The sequence below is a fragment of the Phytophthora infestans genome, genomic scaffold (genome assembly GCF_000142945.1).
Source record: "Phytophthora infestans T30-4 supercont1.1 genomic scaffold, whole genome shotgun sequence".
Lineage (NCBI taxonomy): Eukaryota > Oomycota > Peronosporomycetes > Peronosporales > Peronosporaceae > Phytophthora > Phytophthora infestans.
Genome location: NW_003303758.1, coordinates 3,340,160 through 3,359,262, shown reverse-complemented (window position 1 = coordinate 3,359,262; position 19,103 = coordinate 3,340,160). Strand labels below are relative to the sequence as shown.

Sequence of the window (19,103 nt, the reverse complement as noted above, 5' to 3'; positions counted from 1 at the left end):
GACAGGAGCAGCCGCTGTAATTCGAAATTTGAAGGCTGTGTTGGATGAGAACGACCCCGGATTTCGTGTCATTGTTGTCGACAGATTCTACACCTCCGTTGCTCTCGCCATTCAACTACTTTCGATGTCGGTCTACATGATTGGAACAATCATGACGTCAAGGCTGGGATTCGACAAGCACGTCGTTGAGCGAAGGAAAACACGACCAACCACAGTAGAGCGCGGGTCATTCACGTACTCAAGGTCGGTTGCGGTGCCCACCATGGTTGCATGCCACTGGTGGGACCGCAAGCCTGTGCACTACCTGGCCACTGGGGTGTCAATGGCCGAAGATACCATCAAGAGAAACCTGAAGACGGTGGGGCAGTCGACGTTCAGCTGTCCCAAACTGGTGACCGATTACCAGCGCTGGATGGGCGGAGTTGATGTGCATGATCAACTCCGCCTTCAAACGTTCTCCGTCCAGACTTCTTTCAGGTTCCGAAAGTACTATAAGGGTCTATTCTTAGGTCTGTTTGACTTAGCGCTTGTAAACGCGTACATCACACACAAGGAGGCCTGTCGCCTCGATGGCGTCGCCCCAATGAAGCGCGTGGACTGGTACAAGTTGCTGCACAAGCAGCTCACGCAGCTCACGGACGAAGACTTCAAAACAGCAGCGCCATCACCGTCTCCAAGCGCGCCAAAGCGCCGCCGCAACGCTTCCCACGTACACAAGCAGCTTGATGATTGGGTGATTGTATCGGGCGTTCAGAAGCGGCGCCAGCGCTCTTGCAAGGTGTGCTCCCTCTATCGAGGTGAGCAGAAGAAAAGCTACCAGACTACTTACTACTGTGAAGACTGCTCGCAGGGTGATGCAAAGTGCTTCCTCTGTCCCAAGGCGCGCAGAGGCACGGATACAACGTGTTTTCAAGTGTGGCACGACGACTTCGAATGTGGCGCGTCAATTCCGAGTCACCTAGGTAAGCGTGTCGTTCTGCGCCGTGCCCCCAAGGCCGCCGGAGTGCGAAAGAAGACACGTCGAGAAATCTTGTCTGAGGAGAAAGAAGAGAGCTAGTGAGCCTCCCGTACGGTTTTTAGCAATGCTACTAATGCATTTTGTTGAGTTTCATATGATTGCTGTGCTGTGTAGCTCCGTTTATAACTGTGTTTGTGGATTGTGATCCCGATCACATGATCGGCTAAGTTGTATCTGTGTACTTGTTAGTCAGCGATGCTGAAGTACGTCGTCAGTGTTACGACGTAAAAATCGGAAACCTCTGTATAACTTATAGTCCCATCTTAATGATTAGACAAGTGGAAAAGACAGACTAATACAAACTCCGAGATAATTGTATGCTGTAAGTTACGACGTAAAATAAGGCGGTTCGTGGCCTGAATTCGCGGTAATAAAGGGGTTAATGATTTAATTATTAATAACTACATGATATAAAGGAAACAAATTTACAGCTCCTTGACGTCCTCGTACACGATCCATTTTTTCTCTCGATGATCGATATCGGTGTCTTGGGACGAAGACTTTTTCGCTACTTTTCCACTCGAAGAGCTCAGCTGTCGCTGCTGGTTTAAATTATCCATCGCAACCAGGTTGTCGCGAAAGCTGGAAGGTGATGTGAGTCCGAGTCCGGCATGATTCCGGCTCGACGAAGGACTCTCGGTACCAAAGTTGCGACCGCTATTGTCTCCACCAGATCTTCCCGCGGCCACGTCAATACTAGAGCTACTGCTGGTAGTGCCACCAGTACTGCTCTTGGCTCGCTTGGCCTTAGGAAGGTTTGTGCGGACCACTTTTTGCGTTACTTGAGGTGACGACGTCACCATTTCGTGTGTCGGCGTTAGAGCCTCACCAGTCGCTAGAACCTTCGTCGTTGTAGTTGCGGTAGTTGACTTCTTTTTATTCTTTTCAGAGGCATACGCTGCGTTGGTCGACGGATATGCCGACATCGCTTGGTTCTTCTCCATCGAAAACCGCAAGTTCACGATTGTGTTGGTCGGCGCTGTCGTACTGGAGTTCGTAACGAAGTCGAGCGACTGACCAGATCTCATCATCGAAGAAAAGGACGCACTGGAGGTGCGAATCTGTAGCATTTGCTGCAGATATACTACGATATCGGAGGCACTGGGACGCTCATTAGGGTCAGCGCGGAGACAACGGGCAGCTAACTCCAAGATTGCTGGTGGGCAGTCGTCCGAGAACACTGGACGCTTGGCACCACGAGCTACGAGACGGAGAATCTCGTTCTCCTGTGCCTTACCCTGCGGTGGGTGCTGTGCGTTCCAGTACGGGTAATCGTCCGTATCGATTTCAGAGAGGACGACGCCGAACGAGTAGATATCGGCACGCTCGTCGTAGTCACGGCCAAGAAGCACCTCGGGGGCGATCCAGAACGACGTACCAATGCCCACCGTCATGTGCTCGCTACCATCGTAGAAGGTACGTTCACGTGCGATGCCAAAGTCACTGAGTTTGGCCTCCATGTCGGCGTTAAGCAGCACATTCTTAGCCTTCAGGTCGCGGTGGATCACTGTCGGGTTCAGTCCGTGCAAATGTGTCAATGCCTCAGCGATGTGCAGCGCGATAACAGTCTTGTGCGTCTCCCAGGTGAGACGGTAGCCACGACGTTTGAATCGTCGAGTGACATCGCGCAGATCGCCACGTTCCATCAACTCCGTCACTGCTGAGAGCTCGGCGGGACTAGTCCAGCACGCACCGATGAATTCTACAATACGCGGGTGATTCAATCCCGATATGAGGGAAATTTCGCCGACGAACTGCTCCACTTGCTCGCGCTGGACACCGCGCTCGTTGCGGATCTTCTTCACCGCCACCTGTCGTCCACGGTAGCAGCCCACGAATACTAGACCGAAGCCACCACGACTAATGCAGCGACCAAGTGCCACCTCATCGTAGTCTAGCCGGCATGAAGCAAGGGCTTGGTTATTTAATAGAAGTGCACCCAGAGCAGTGTCCTCGCTATCAACGCTGTTACCGTGGGAGCGACCGTAACCGGGGAGAGCTACGACACTGGCGACACCGGCAACACCGGCAGCTTCAGTAGTGGGGGCAACTACATCGGCGTCCCGATTAAGTGCACCGAAAGCAGCGTGGGCATTAACTTTCGGGGTATTCGCCTCAAGTGCGTCGGGTGACACAAGGGGGCTGCTTTCACGCTCTTGGTTGTGACGGCGACGCTGCCAAATAACCAGTAGAAGCAGGAAGAAGACGATGATAGCACCAGCGATAAGCCAGTATCCCAGCAAGCCTAGTCCGCCGCTGACATCATCGCTACTCGATCCCGACGATGGCGATGAATCGGGTAGTGCAGCTGTAGACACACCGAGCACACAGAACGTAATTCCGTGTGCAGAATGCCAGGCACCGTCCTCACAAGTAGATGAGGAGTCTGGTTTGTCCGCTGTGAAGGCACTGAGCCCTCGGATCTGCTCGTACTGATCCTGACTCACGTTGAAGTCCTGGATGTTGTTACCCTGGATGTACAGTGCTTCCAGCCCGCTCGTATTGAGCGACCCCGCAGGGAACACTGCGAGCGCGTTGTGCGATAGATTGAGCTCTTTTAGATAAGCACCACCGATGTACTCGGTGTCAATGTTGTTCGAGGACAAGTCGAGGTACTGAAGCCAGCTCCAGTTACGTGTGAACGAGTGGCTTAGTGTCGAAATGTTGCAACTGCGCAAGGTCAGAGTCGTCGCCGATGCGGGGATCAAGTTCGAGTTCTTCTCCGCTACAGAGTTCAAATCCACGTTGTAGATCGAGATTGTCGAGACGTTGGTTGAGTTGTTCTCCGAGCGCACTAGCACCAGGGAAGACTCCGAATCCTCACGGTTCTCATTGATGAACGTGAGTTGGGCTGGGGTTTCGCCAACGCCTTCAATTTCCAGCGTCTCCAAGCTCGAGGAAACCCAGATCGAACTGACTGTGTTGAGAGCCAACTCACTGGAAGAAGACTGGGTTAGAGAACGAGTGGGGGTAGTTGTGGTTGAGTTCCAGGATTCCGTCGTGACGTGGAATGACCATGTGGAGGATGTCTCGCTGTAGCCCGTGATGCACGTACATGACGCATTGAGAGCCGTGAGCTCGTCCGGGCAACCACCATTTGGTGTCTCTGTACTGGAGCGCGTCACCAGAGCAGGGAGACCGTCGCACACGGCAGTTGATGTGAAGTTCACAGCATCAACGACAAGCTGTGTTTCTTCGTCACGGAAGTTGCGAGTGAACCAGCTTATCAGAGAGGACGAAGACGTTGAGGAGCTGAAGCTGCTAGACGTATTTAAACTGGAACCTCTTAGCAAATTCGTGGCAGAATTCGTTGTGACCTCCGACGAAGTTGTTGATGACGAGGAGGTTAGACTACTTACAGTAGATCCTTCACTCGTGATCGATCTCTTTGACCCGATGGACGAGGAGATCGCGTTAGTCGTTGCAGAACCGTAAGTAGACCCTGCCAATGAGTTGGTGGTCGTCATCGTTGTCGTGCTCATACTTGTGCTAGTCGAACTCATACCTGTGCTAGATGAAGCTGTCGCCGAACTAGAATTCGTTGATTCAGACGTACGAATCGTGCCAGCCGAATTAGCAGGTCCGGTTGATATCTCTCTGTTCATCGTGGCTTCGCTGGTGCGCGTCGAGCTGACTGCACTCGCTGCAGTTGAAGTGCTGGCACCTGTGCTAGTCCTTGAGGTCGTTGAAGTGGAAGTTCTTTCACTCGTGTTAGAACCACTTGATGTGGTAGCCCGAGTCATTGATCTACTGGCAGATCCGATCATGTCAGAGTCCGTTTTGGTCGTTGTCACTACTGTCGTGACACCCGTGACGGCATCTTCAGTCGTGGACGTACTGGTAGTGTTCGCCCCATTGTCCTTGACTACTGTAGTTACCGGAGAGGCTCCATTTGAACTTTCCGTAGTAGTTATCGTAGTCGCCACGATAAGATCTGCGCTTCCTTCGGTCGCAGTGTTACTCGACGTCGTGCTGTTGCTGGCACTCGACGTTCTTGTACTCACAGTCGTAGTCGTCACAGTGGTGATCACTTCTCCAGATGATGTAGTTTGCTTTTTCGTCGTCACCGACGTAAAATTGGATGAAGGTGCCACTGTGGCCGAGTATGCCGATGAGTTTATCTCCGTGTTCATACTTGCAAAGTTTCCGGTTACAAAGGAGGGAGATTGCAAGCCCCGCAGCGACACTTTGTGATAGCCTTTGTGCGAGGAGAACTTGGGTGGGTGACTTCGCCGTTAGACGTGAAATGCAGTTTGATGCTCACCCGGGGGAGCACCGATCTACCGGCACCTGCATCCGTCATGCTGAAGACAGGCCGAGAGGAAGGCGATGGTGGGGCCTAATGCACTAATGCGTGGTCTCGTTGGGGACGGTACATTTTCTTGGTGAAGACGGCCCGAGACTGTAGTAATGTCAATTACTACATCATTCCTCTGTACTCTTGACGCCTTTAAGAGCAGACTCAATACGTCCAGTAAAACGCACCGGCTTCCATCATCGGTTTCAAGTCATTTATGGTACCAGCCCATTTAGCACAGCGGGCTCATTTTGATGAGGCACCGCGCACGTTGATTTGAATCCGACTGGGTGATTTCGCATAAGTAGCCGGGCATATTCCGACCTTTTAGCTTACAGTACTGATTGCATGGTGGGCTTCTAAGGACCCATGCGTAACTTGTGCCCGAGTGCCACGGACGAATTGCACTAACGTGTCTCAACTGCAGCTACTTATGGACGTAACTACACTGCAAAACTTGTTGGTCTCTTGTCCTCACTTTATTTATAGTTCGATGGGGCTACATAGAGACCGGAAAGGCATAACTCCCAGTACAGGAGGGAAAGACACCAGTCGTCGAAGGTGATGGAAGAGGCCTGTAATACAGGAACACGCTGCATTAAGCTTGGTGGGGAACTTGTTCACTCTCACCAAGCAAACTGAAGTTTCATCGAAGTTTCATCGAAGAGTTGTAGGATGCTAGGGCGAGTGGAATGAGACGGCCGCCTAGGAGGTCGTTACCGTAGCTGTATGGGCAGAGAAATACGAGTACGATTTTTCCTTCCGGTGCCCGCATATGGACACTCCTTGTTTTGTCCATTTCCCAAAGACTACCTAGAGTGCAATTTCGAAAGGAGTAGCCAATCATCATCTGCAAGGGCTCCTGAATTTTGCGCCGCGAATACTCCAAAACTATATCAAAATTTGTAAAGGTAGGCCTAGTAAAAAAGGATTTAATAACAGGTTTTAAAATTAATTGTGCTTTCAGGCATAAAAACTTAGCCACGGCCATGCAAGCTCCCGGACTTGAGGAGCGCAAGAAGGCGTTGGAGAAGAAGTTTGTGGAGAAACGACCACCGCTAGCTTACGCAAAGCTAAGTGGCCGTGTGGAGGGCGACACACCGTTTGAGAAACTCATCACGCACCTTCCAGCGGAGCTTGGGCGCGGACCTATCTCGTCCGTGCCCGACCACCGCGTCGCTCTAGGAGAGCAGAAGGCCGTTTCAAGGCTGCACGCCCGCATCCAGTGGAGTCAGACGGACAGCTGCTTTGAGCTTCAGTGTCTGGGAAAGAATGGAATGTTTGCGGACGGCAAGTTCGTGACCAAGAACCAAACCATCAAGCTGAGCTCCAAGATGCCGCTGAAAATCGGCCATGCCAGAGTTTATTTCCTCTGCGCTATTCGCTCCACTATAAGCACTATGAGCGGGTTCAAAATTATTCAAAAGGTACGAGATATCGAGGAGGACAGCATGTAGTTTATTTCATTTTATAATATTTTTTTATTATTCTAGGCATTTGAGAAGGCCAAATATCACAAGGGAGTGACAACCATGACGGCAAATCAAGTGTGTGACCAGATTCTGGAGAGTTTTCCTAAAAGTGAGCACGAACTTGGTGGAAAGGAACATTTGAAGACTTTTGTCACGTGAGTTTTTGCCTAAACTATCTGAGCTCTTCTTTAGTTTAAGCTTATACATTTGTTGCTGTTATTGTGGGCAGATCGTACTTGCAGGAAGACACGGCGGCTTTTGAGCGCGTTGCAGGGGCCTCTCCGTTACCGGTTTATAAAATGAAGCCGGTGAGTGTTGGTGATTCAAAGAAGAACGTGCCAGTAAACTCAACGGTCAAGCCTGGGGAGACTGACGAGGCGGCACTGAAGAAGCAGAAGATTACTGCATAATTCTCTGTGGTTGGATGCTCCCTAAGCTGAAACAAGTGGATCATTTTTTGTAGTTTTGTCTTTTGTCAGAAGTATTCACTCTATTTCGTTATGTATTTCATAACTCCCGGATAGATATAACGGCTAGCTTACGCTCTTGAGAGGAAGCCATCCGTGACAATTTGATCTGGTTCGGGTTCCAGCTGAGACTTGGGGTCGAAGTTCATCTCGCGCATCAGTTCCTTGATCGTGAGCACGACTTCTGATGCGCTTGGTCGGTTGGTTGGCCTTCCTTCGAGACATCTTGACGCCAGCGCTAAGACTCCTGGCGGACAATCGTTGTAGAATGTCGGGCGCAACGAGCCAAGTGCCACTTTCTCGAGTATTTTCTTTTCCTGTGAACGCCGTTCGTCGGGGTTGTCTTGTGCTGGGGTACCAGAGTTCCAGTATGGGTAGTCGTCTGTGTCGATCTCGGAGAGCACGACACCAAAGGAGAAAATATCTGCTCGTTCGTCGTAATCTCTTCCCAACAAGACTTCTGGAGCAATCCAAAACGACGTACCAACACCTGGAGTCATGAATCGACCAGGCACGTCAGCGACGTTAGCCACTTGACGTTCTCGAGATACTCCAAAGTCGCTGAGTTTGGCCTCATAGGCGTTGTTCAGTAGCACGTTCTTGGACTTGAGATCACGGTGAATGACCTTGGGATTCAGCGAGTGCATGTACGCGAGTCCTTCTGCGATGTGAAGTGCAATGGTGAGTTTTCTGTCTTGCCACGTTAGTCCATTGTCGACTGTGCTTTCTCGGTGCTTTAAAATGTGAAGAACATCTCGTAAATCACCTCGTTCCATGTATTCCGTCACAGCACTTAAGTTTCGGAGAGAATCCCATGCAACGCCGATGAATTCCACGATGCGTTCATGTTTCAGTGCTCCCATGAGCGTAATCTCTCGAATGAACATCCGGATTTGAGATAGCTTCTCACATTTCTCGCGTATAATTTTCTTGATGGCCACACGTCGATGTTTGTACATGCCCACGTACACGAGTCCAAAGCCTCCCTTGCTGATGCAGCGACCCACATGGAGATCTTTGTATTTCAGTCGGAATGGTATGATCGCCGGGTCTTTGAGTAACTCCGCATACAGTGTCGGATGGAGCGAGTTGTAAAACGCCTGGATCGTTGTACTGTCACCGTCTCGCGAGGTCTGGACTTCCTCGACCACAGGTGAAGAAGAGGCTGCCTTGGACTGGCGCTCTTGTTGATGGTGTATGATTTTCGTTGCCACAAAGAACAGCAGAAAACCCACAAGACATCCACCAAAAGCAGCCACCAGCATGAATATCGTCCAATTGGTTGTGTCTTCCTTGGAATTTCCAGCTCCCACCTTCGGGTTAGAAGTGTTCATGCTGTTCACAACACAAAATTCTGTGTGGTGCACCTCCTGTCGCTCACCATTATCACAACCCTCTTCACCGGCGGGGGTATCAACTTGAAACATCGAAAGCTGTTCAAGCAGTGCAAGATCGTCGCTGGTGATAGTCAAGTTTGTGATGGGGTTACCACTCAAATCGCTGTTTAAAGTGACATTTTGAAAGTGAGTCGTGATATGATATTCTTGAGACGAAAAACACTGGCACGTACAGCTTTTGGAGATTTGGAAACTGAAGCAAATGGGTCGGGAATTCAGTAAAGCTGTTGTTTGCCAAATTGCTGATCAATTGGTTCACAATAAACAGTCAGCGGGAGCTTGAAAAACCAGAAAAAAATGTGCGGTTGCACTTACATTTCAGTCATTGCATTCACAGCCGCGGTGGATCCTGGCAAGCTGGAATAAATACTGGAAATCTTGTTGGCTGCTAGATTTCTAAAGAAATATTTTGGAAAGGTTAGGGACTGCAGGGACGTTGGGTTTAATCATAGTCAGTAGACGTACAGCGATTCTAGCGCGGCGAAGCTCTCCAGAAATGGCTGGCCAATGCTACTGAGATTACAGCGACGTATTGATCTACGATTTAAAAAAATTTACACGTCACTCAGCTCAATACCCAGCTCCATGAAAACAAAACGCCACTTACAAGCTTGTCAGTGTTGTGGGAACAAAGCCCGATGTTATCGGAATATCCGCGAGATCCAGATTATACAAGTCACTAGGAGATGACACGAAACAGCATCGAGTTAGATAAAAGCCTTTGAATTGCCGACACACTTGACAACATACACTTCAGTGAGAGACGACACGCCCTGAGTCCGAACAATTGCCAGGTTGTCGTCATCTGTCGTAGCCTTTGCTATATTCACTGGAACAGGGTTGCTGTTGTCTCCGTCTCCTTGTATTTTGCTGTTCAAGCAAGCTCAACTAATTAATATCTTTTGGACTTCGTAAATGATAACCAAAACGTACAAGGTGAGTAGATCTGAACGAACTTCGAGCATCGTCAACGAGCTCACTTGAACAGGATTTCCCTCACTGATCGATGTCGGGAACGGAGATTTAGGCTCAGCATCGGGTGCGCGAATGCACAAATCCCACACTGTCGTGTTCGTAAAGCCCGAAAGACAGGAGCACGAGAGATTATATCTGCTTTGCGCAGCCGAACAAGCACCATTGGCAGGGACTGTCGAGGACTTGAGTATTACCATTGGCTCACCGTCACAAACACTTTCCGTGAGCAGGGAATCCCGTATGATAGTCAGACGCTGCTCGTTTTCGTCCATAGTGGATGCGTAACCCCTTGCAATGTATGCAGCAGTGTCATCGTCACTGCTGTTATATCTGATCGTTGATGAAGAAGAGAATTTACCAGGCTGGAGAACACCTGGACGGGAGTTGGAGCTGGTAGCTGTAACCTGTGCTGTGATGACCTCGGAGAAAACGACTGTAATTCCGACGAAGCCTGCTATAGAACGAAGTACGCCGCGTCGGCGTGGAAGCATGACTGTACCGAACGATGCGGTTAAGGGTATGGATGGAGAGTAAGACTGTGGTCTGAAAGTGTGGAGGGCTTCCGAGGCACCACGCTCAAGCACTCTATGGGGAAGGAGCGATGGCGACTTAAAGACGGTCAAGCGCGCGAGTCCAACCAGTGGAATGGCAGATTCTCCGTTTCGTCTCCACAAAAATGTGCCTGCTTCGTTGTGTTGGCCTCGATCTGTCAAACGACACTGGATGTGCTCACCAGGACGCTCATATGCCTGCGATAATTTGGCGCGGTTGTGAAACACGCCAGCATCACGAGCCAGTGGGAGCCAAGCGTGGCCAGCGTTAGTGCTCAAACTTCACCATTTCTCCACCGAATCGTAGGGACGCACCGTTGAGCTTTAATCAAGTGCGCTGAACTTTCCGATACAACCAACTCAACTCAGCTGGCCACGGGTCAGCTAGGAACTGAAATGTGGAGGTGGTCGCATATATGATGAACCTTTCAGCGAAAAGCTTGTTTTTGTTGAATACTTCTTCTTTGTACAGTTAGACCTCCTTATTTGAACCTCTATAACTGACCACTACAGTAGCTCTTAACTTGAATGTAGTATCTCAAAGCAAACGAGACTATTAATTTACAGTACTGCACCCCGTTTTCGCGGGGGTGGACCATATAGGATTTGCAAATAAATCATATTTAAGCTTACAAACAATAGCTTATTTCATCACATCCGGAAGTTTATCATAGGTCCAAGGGCGCGAAAACGGGGTATGAGGTTCATTAAACCAGCCCCTTTAATTGACTAAAACCCTTTCTATTCGCAAAATGACAGTCAATTCCGGAGGTAAAACTCTAGGCGACCGTCCGCCAGCCATTGAATCCTTCTCACTTTTATATTCCAGCTGAATCCCGCAATCTTCCTTTTATAATCTCCGCTCGCACCATGACACCGCCACACTCAGCTTCGCTGACTCTAGACGAGAAGCTACAAGTATGCTTAAGGTCCCAGCGCAATCAACAGTTGAAGAATGTCGAGCTGCTCGAGTGGATACATTCAACCTTCAAAAAGTCGGTGAGTGACAGTACCGTACGACGCATCCACAACAAACAACCAGCACACTTCTGCAGCGCAAATGCGACTGCTACGCGGCGCCGCCGCGTGAAGTTCCCTGAGTTAGAGCGTCAACTCGTCGATTTTCTCCACCGCAGTGAGCAGGACAATATCATCTCAGACGACATATTACTCCTTAAAGGTGGAGATATAAAAGCCAGTCTTGGTATCGGCGATGATCAGCTACGACTAAGTAGCGGGTGACTACACCCGCTACTTATAGCCCGCTAGAGCTGTCAGCCTCCCCGTGCAAACGCTTCGCAGTGATGCCATTCAAAACCCGGAATGGCATCGCTGCGAAGCGTTTGCACGGGGAGGCTGACAGCTCTAGCGGGCAGAAGTGCGCTCGGCGCGCTACACACTACAGGAAGTGACTTGCAACTACAAACCCGACGACATCTACAACTTTGATGAGAGTGCGCTTTTCTATCGTCTAGCTCCCAGCCAGACAATGAGCAGAAAAGGAAAGAAACGCGATAAAGCTCGTATCACAATAGCATTCTGTTGAAATGCAACCATCGCGTACAAGGTAGACCCGGTTGTGATTGGCACAGCAGAAAACCCACGTTGTTTTATTGGCGGGAGTGCTCGTGCGTTAGAAGGCAAGGCTGTTCAATTCTACAATAGCAAAAAAGCATGGATGACAGCCCGAATATTTTCCGAGTGGGTACAAAGTTTCAGCTTAAAGATGGCTGTTCAAAATCGCAAGGTCCTGCTGCTGATTGACAATGCCTCGAGTCACAAGATTACCCGGTCATATTCAAATATCGAGGTACATTTCATCCTCCTAATCTAACGTCGTCTGTACAGCCTTTGGATCAGGGTGAGTTATATGAATCTGTGTAGCTACAGTACGATGAACTAGCTGTTGTAGTACCAAGGACTAACACTCATATTTTTTCTACTTAGACATACTTGAGGCAATCCACTTCAGCATAGATAGCTGGAGTGACGTAGAAGCGGATTGTATACGCAACGGCTGGGTTAAGTCAAGAATCGTGAACGTGGAGTTGATTGGGGAGATTTGGCAGGCAGGAGACTACACAAGGGCTGCTGAAAAGGCGATCATCGACGACATTGTGAGCATGCTAACTAGAATCGCCGTTTATGAGGACGTTGGTTGCTATTTAGAAATCGATTTAGATGCCCAAGTCCACGAGCCTATAGACGTTGACTGCAGCGGCCGTTCACTTGATGAAGATGTTAGTGACAACCAAGAAGATGACCCACCTGTACCTGCATCTACAGCCCTTGCTTATTGCGTGGAGCTTTCAACATTTCTGTTTCAGTGCGAGGGGACACTAAAGACTAGCAGAGCATGCTGTAATCTTTGACAAAGCTAGTGCGAGCGCAAGTGGTGAAGCGTAGGCGACAGCGGACACTCGACAGTTACTTTCAGCAAGATGGCTAAATGTAGCCATTTCTCTATGTGACCAATTCTATAAATGAAAAGACAATTTCTTTCCCGAGCCAATTGGGCGTCATTGATGGAGGTGTGACTGTAATATCTATCTATAAAATAAAATTCTACTCTAGCCGATCAATTTGGTCGTGCTTTGTATCGATAGCAGCGGGGTTTTTTCTTCGCCTGCTTATTTGTGTTCTCCAATACTTTGTCGTATACTTCGTAGTACTTGTAGTTTCAATGCGCTTTGCAAGCTGAATCCGGTACGTGTTCAAGACCCAGTACCAAGTCGGTCGCTTCGCCCCAACTAGTCGCCCGGGCTATTTTTCAGCCGCAGAAGCATCTTTGTTGAATTTACCATCGGGTAGTGTCTTATACCCATAATTCAACCACCTTACCATTTTGTCACCGAACGTTTTTTGCGAAATCCTTGTACACCTTGTAGTCGGTCGTACTTGCCACTGTCGCTACATCGACTTTGTCCAAGCCCAACTCGTCCCAAACTGTGGTCGCGCGCTTTCTGGCCCTGATCCACAGCTGGTTTCGACAATCTTGCTGTAGTTTTACAAATGTCAGGAGATGCTTGTAGCTCTTGTGGTGTAGTATCGCCCGGAGTTTTAAAAACTAGGAAGACCGGCAAGGTGAGGGTCAAGCCGCACAGACGTAGAGGGCGAATAGTCCCTAGCAAATTGGAGAGTGAGCAGGATCATGGGTCTGGCACTAGCCAGCGTGTTCCTCCTCAATGCTGCTGTCTCTTGATCAGAGCGACATGCAGCAGTAGAAAGTGAACACGCATTCACAGAAAGAGAAACATGCAGTAGCTCCTACTTAATCCTAGTACAGCACACAGGGACACTGGCAGTCCGAATGTATGTGATGTCGTCAGCCGGCAGGCGTCGGACACACCACCAAATTCCACCCAATGTCCTCCAGCCACTGGGGTATAGCGCTCTCTACGTCAGGGGCCGGGGCCGGAGCTACGACAGGCTGGCATGGCGACGCGGTTGGAAGTTGAGCAGCTTGATAATGAGCACACTTTGCGAGGTGAATTGCGTAGCTACGCAATCGGCCCACTAAGATCTTTGGTGGGGTAGATGATAGATCCTTATCATAAGCCGCTCTGCAGAATCTGCATTCTCAATAGCCATAGCCTCCTCCAGCCTCGCCCAGCTCTAGAAGGAGCCTGAAGTGTCTTGTCTCCCAGCCTATTGGGCGACCTGCAGCAGGACCTGCCATGCCCCTTTCCCTTACGATACTTCTGAGAAGTGTGCGGCTTCAATCCCAGCCAATCTGGACTGGCCCGACTTTGGCCGTATGGACTTAGCCCACCGGCAAAAATACGTTACGTTCTTTGATTGGCCGGATTATTAAGTCCCGGCTGCCAACACTGCCCCAAGGCGCGTCGTGCAGCACACATTTATGAGATAGATGCCGCACAGAAGGCTGCACTCATAGCACGGTGACTGTGCACCAGGGTACGCGCCCCTGTAGTCTGTGGCGGCGCTATTGAGGGTAGCTGGTCTTGGTACTGTGTACCAGCTGTACCCATTAACCGGTCAACCTGAACCGGTCCAATACGATCCCGCTGTGATTATGGTACGCTGTTTATGCCACCCATGATTGGACGAGTAGGATGATTGGACGAGTACAGAATGATTGGATGACCTAGGTAGCGAGGACAGTGTAAGCCCCGATAAATCAATCACTTTCGAATCTTCCTTCTTCCGCTCAAGTGTCTTCACTCCGGTCTCCGCACCAAGTGCAGAAGTCACTCCGTTCAGCCCCAAGCTTCGTTCCAACACATCTACACCATTAACAGGTTATAAGCCCAAGCACCATGTCCTCTGCCCATGACGCCTTGTCCAAGGTCACCATCGACAAGTTCAACGGTGACAACTACGCGACGTGGAGCCGCTACATGCGTGGCGTGTTTCTGACCAAATCAGTATGGCACGTAGTGAACCGGGAAACGACTCCGAGCTTCACGGATATCCGGACCAAGGACGACTACGTCAAGGCGACCAAAATTGCGTTCGGTCTGATGTTGCTCCACATGAACGCGGACTACCATCACGTGGTTGATGACTGCGTCTTCAAGCGCGTGGACGCGCTTGAAGACGCTGTATGGTGGGTCACAGAAGGCTGGTCGCATCTACCTGAAGCGCCAACTCCTCAGCATGGAGATGTCAAAAGGCGGCAATGTATTGCATCATTGCAAAGAGGTCCTCAACATCAGCGCCAAGCTCAGCAGCATCGGCGCCAAGATGGAGGACGATGACGTGGCTATCTGCTTACTGCGAGGTCTCCTCAAGAGCTACGAGAATGTCGTGCTCAATCTGGAGATGAGCAACGCAGAGCTGCGGTCGCAAGACGTTGTGAAAGTGCTCACAAACGAGCACATCAAGCGACAAGGTGAGAAGACGGTGACGGTGAAGACTGAAAACGTGGTCAAGGCGTTCAACATCGACCGAGAGTCTAGCCAATGCACGTACTGCGGAAAATTGGGGCACATGATTGACAAGTACTGGGCCAAGCAGAAGGATTAGGGTCGAGGTGCTCGACGCGGCGGCAACAGCCGTGGACGCGGAGCTAACAACATCCAGTGGCGAAACGACGGCGACGACGACTACGACTACGATCGAGTAGCGCTCGCGGTTCCCCTGGAATGTGGAGTTTCGACGAACAAGAATGTGTCTGGAATGTGGGCGGTCGGCAGGGGTGCCACGCACCACATCTGTAACGACAAGTCCAAGTTCGCCAATCTGATCGAGCGCAATGAAGGCGAACTTTCGGTGGCCGACGGGAACAAGGAGGCCCTCAAGGGTGTGGGGACCGTCGTGGAAAGAGTGGTCCTGCCCAACGGCGCCGAGCGCGAGATCGAGATCAAGAACGCGGTATATGTGCCTAGCATGAGCAAGAGTCTGCTTTCAGTACCGCAGATCAAAAAGAACGGAAAGCTCCAAGTGGTGTTCGATGGCACCGAGATACACATCTCACGCAAGGACTCGAATCAAGTGGTGGCCTCGGCGGATCTCGTAGATGGACTCTACTGGCTTCGCACGCCTCTTCGATCAGCAAATGCGGCGACTACTTGAAGGACGGTCGACCTGCATGCGCGTATGGGTCACGCTCCAGTCGAGGTGCCTCGCAAGATGGTCGACAACAAGATGATCAAGGACGCGAAAGCACCTTCCAAGCCTAGCGGACCAAGTCTGTGTCGCGGCTGCCAGCAAGGCAAGATGGTCTAAAACCCATTCCCAAGCAACCGTGACAAGCGTCGTTACGACACCTTCGAGCTGCTTCACTTCGACATTTGCGGACCCATGGAGAAATCCTCGCTTGGTGGCAGCAAGTATTTGCTACGGATCGTGGACGAAGCCAGCGGATGCATGAAGGGTTTCTGTCTGCGTGCCAAATCAGAAAGCGAAGACTGCATCAAGACGTACATCACGAAGGTGCAGAAGCAGTTTGGCAATAAGGTCAAGTTCGTGCGACACGACGGAGCTCGTGAGTTTGCGACTAACTCGCTTAAGGATATCTACGAAGACGAAGTCATCGAGCAACAAACTACGGTTCCGTACGCGCACCAGACTAGCGGCATGGCAAAGCGGACCATCCGCACCATCGTCACGATCGGCCGCAGCATGCTGCATCATGCCAAGCTGGACAAGTGTTTCTGGGGTGAAGCGGCGATGACGGCCATCGACGTAAAGAACCGCCTGCCGTCACCAAAGATCGAGTGCAAGTCTCCGTTCGAGATTGTGTACAAGTCCGCGCCGAGTGTGAAACACATGCACGTCTTTGGCTGTCGAGCTTTCATCTTAACTTCAAAGGAGAAATGGCTCAAGCGGGATCCGAAGGCTCGCGCCGGATTGTTCCTGGGCTACGAAGAAGTATCCAAGGCGTATCGACTTTATGACATCGAGGCGGGGCAGGTGGTTATCAGTCGCGATGTCAACTTCGATGAATCGACCTTTGGAGTTCCAGAGCCTATTTCCGATGAAGATGTCGACGGCCTGGACTTCGACTCCCTCGACATCGACAATGACGGTTCGCGCCAGACAGAGCACAGGCAGGCGGGGAAGCGCAAGAGCCGCCCGAGTGAAGATGAGTCTGCCACAAGACCGCGAACTACGTGTCATCGACCCGGACTGGAAGAAGCAAGTGCGCCGACCAATTCGTCTTCGCGTCGAGAAGACGCAAACGAAGAAGAAAAAGCTGCAGATCAAGATGAAGAATCGACTCCCCCGTATTTTGGCGTGCAAGTGCCAACGCAGTCGAAGCTACGGTGGACCTATCGGAGCCGGCGACTTTCCAAGAGGCAGTGAACGGCCCCGACCAAGTGCACTGGCGCAAAGCAATTCGTGCTGAGCTCAAGTCGATGCGACTTCGAGGAGCGTTCCGTGCTGCTAAGCTGCTGAACGGACAACGCGCCATTGGTACCAAGTGGGTGTTCAAGATCAAGCGCAAAGCGGACGGATCGATCGAGAAGTACAAGGCACGCCTCGTGGTCAAGGGCTTCAAGCAAAAGTACGGCATCGACTGCACTGAGACGTTCTCTCCGTTTGTCAAGTACGTGACGTTGCGCATGGTGATCGCTTCGGCCAAGTACTTTGGCTGGCCGCTAGACCAGCTAGACGTGGTGACGGCATTCCTGTACGGCGTAATGAGGGAGATCGTGATTTGCGTGGTTCCCGAAGGTGTCGAGCTCGACGGTGACTTCGACTGCCTGGAATTGGTGAAGGCTATTTACGGTCGAAAACAAGCTTCGCGCGTGTGGAACGAAACCTTCGACGAGTTCGTATGCTCTATCGGCTTTCAAGTTTCGGCCTTTGACCCGTGCCTCTACATCAAAGCTGTTGATGGCCACTGTGTGCTCATACTGGTCTACGTCGACGATGTACTGGTCACCGGAAGCTCACCCGAGCTGATCTCACGCACGAAGGGCGACCTCAAGACACGTCTCGAAATGACTGACAGCGGCAAGTGTGTGTTCGTCTTTGGGATCGAATTGGTAGACGGCCCAGACGGTAGCGTGACGATGAGCCAACGGCGTTATGTGGATGACATCCTGAAGCGCTATGGTATGGATGAGTGCAAGGTCCGGTGGATATAAGCACTCGACTAGTTCCAAGCGGCCCGGCGACCAAGGTACAAGCTCCGTTTCGCGAAGTTGTTGGTGCACTAATGCATCTGATGACCGCGACGCGTCCAGATATTGCGTACGCGGTGGGCTATGTGTCGCGCTTCATGGATAACCCCAGGTTGCGGTCAAGCGCATCTTTCGCTACCTGCAAGGCACCGAGACGCATGAAATCTGCTACAAGCCGGGTGACAACATCGATTTTTGCGGATACTCTGACGCAGACTCGGCTGGTGACCTCGCGGACCGCAAGTCGACTTCCGGCTACACGTTCGTGCTGATGGGTGCACCAGTGAGCTGGGGCAGCAAGAAGCAGTTAAGTGTTTCGCTGTCTACGAGCGAAGCGGAGTACATCCCGCTCAGTCTGGCAATTCAAGAAGGCAAGTGGATTCATCGCCTGCTGTGCGAGATCTTAGCAGCTGCCAATGAGACTGGACACGACCTCAAGATCCAAGAAGACAACCAGTCGTGCATCAAGATGATGAAGAACCCTGTGAGCCACGGCCGCGCCAAGCACATCGACATCAAGTACCACCACATCCGCGATGAAGTCAAACGTGGTGAAGTGAAGCTCGAGTATTGCGAGACTTCTGTGATGCTTACTGACATCATGACGAAGGTGCTCCCAGGACCTCGTCACATGGACCTAGAAGCTGCTCTCGGTATCCACGCGTGTTCGCATTGAGGGGGCGTATAGAGGGTTGCTGGTCTTGGTACTGTGTACCAGTTGTACCCATTAACCGGTCAACCTGAACCGGTCCAATACGATCCCGCTGTGATTATGGTACGCTGTTTATGCCACCCATGATTGGACGAGTAGGATGATTAGACGAGTACAGAAGGATTGGATGACCTAGGTAGTGAGGACAGTGTAAGCCCCGATAAATCAATCACTTTCGAATCTTCCTTCTTCCGCTCAAGTGTCTTCACTCCGGTCTCCGCACCAAGTGCAGAAATCACTCCGTTCAGCCCCAAGCTTCGTTCCACACATCTACACCATTAACAGGCGCCACAGCCGTTGCTTTAGAAAATGCAAATTGTCTCTTTTAAGTGTGAATTTAGGCCTCTATGTTCGACTCCCCTCTTACTGTTTCTGCTCAGTAATTGTGCACTCCTCCACTTACAAATTGGACACGACAGCGTCGAATACGCGTTTTTGTGTATCTGGAGCAATTCTAAGAAAACATACTGACCTTTTTTGACGCGTTTTTCAGGCTGAGCAAACCTTATGCTGATCCTTGTTAGCTAGAAGCGGCTGGGAAATAACATAACGGATGCGCCCGAATAAAAGCCCCCTTCCGAATAGTGTCCTGTGGGGTGCTACATGCCTGCACTATTAA

General features: G+C 50.8%; 4 protein-coding genes across 4 annotated transcripts; 1 reads left to right on the top strand and 3 right to left on the bottom strand.

Moving 5' to 3' along the window:
* Window positions 1-1,443: 1,443 nt before the first annotated feature.
* Window positions 1,444-4,193, bottom strand: PITG_00643 (protein kinase, putative; the record flags this gene model as incomplete). Its single annotated transcript, XM_002909174.1, has 2 exons — window positions 1,444-4,129; window positions 4,189-4,193. 2 exons carry the CDS (start codon window positions 4,191-4,193, stop codon window positions 1,444-1,446), a joined length of 2,691 nt encoding a protein of 896 aa, XP_002909220.1.
* A 782-nt stretch (window positions 4,194-4,975) lies between these two features.
* On the bottom strand, window positions 4,976-5,516 carry PITG_00642 (uncharacterized protein; the record flags this gene model as incomplete). The annotated part of the gene is made up of 3 exons (XM_002909173.1): window positions 4,976-5,111; window positions 5,309-5,420; window positions 5,504-5,516. The coding sequence occupies 3 exons, from the start codon at window positions 5,514-5,516 to the stop codon at window positions 4,976-4,978; spliced, it is 261 nt and encodes an 86-aa protein (XP_002909219.1).
* Window positions 5,517-6,304: 788 nt separating this feature from the next.
* On the top strand, window positions 6,305-7,197 carry PITG_00641 (uncharacterized protein; the record flags this gene model as incomplete). The annotated part of the gene is made up of 4 exons (XM_002909172.1): window positions 6,305-6,742; window positions 6,809-6,942; window positions 7,017-7,095; window positions 7,156-7,197. 4 exons carry the CDS (start codon window positions 6,305-6,307, stop codon window positions 7,195-7,197), a joined length of 693 nt encoding a protein of 230 aa, XP_002909218.1.
* Window positions 7,198-7,325: 128 nt separating this feature from the next.
* PITG_00640 (protein kinase, putative) lies at window positions 7,326-9,898 on the bottom strand (the record flags this gene model as incomplete). The annotated part of the gene is made up of 5 exons (XM_002909171.1): window positions 7,326-8,754; window positions 8,825-8,893; window positions 8,967-9,047; window positions 9,402-9,521; window positions 9,585-9,898. 5 exons carry the CDS (start codon window positions 9,896-9,898, stop codon window positions 7,326-7,328), a joined length of 2,013 nt encoding a protein of 670 aa, XP_002909217.1.
* Between the last annotated feature and the right edge of the window lie 9,205 nt (window positions 9,899-19,103).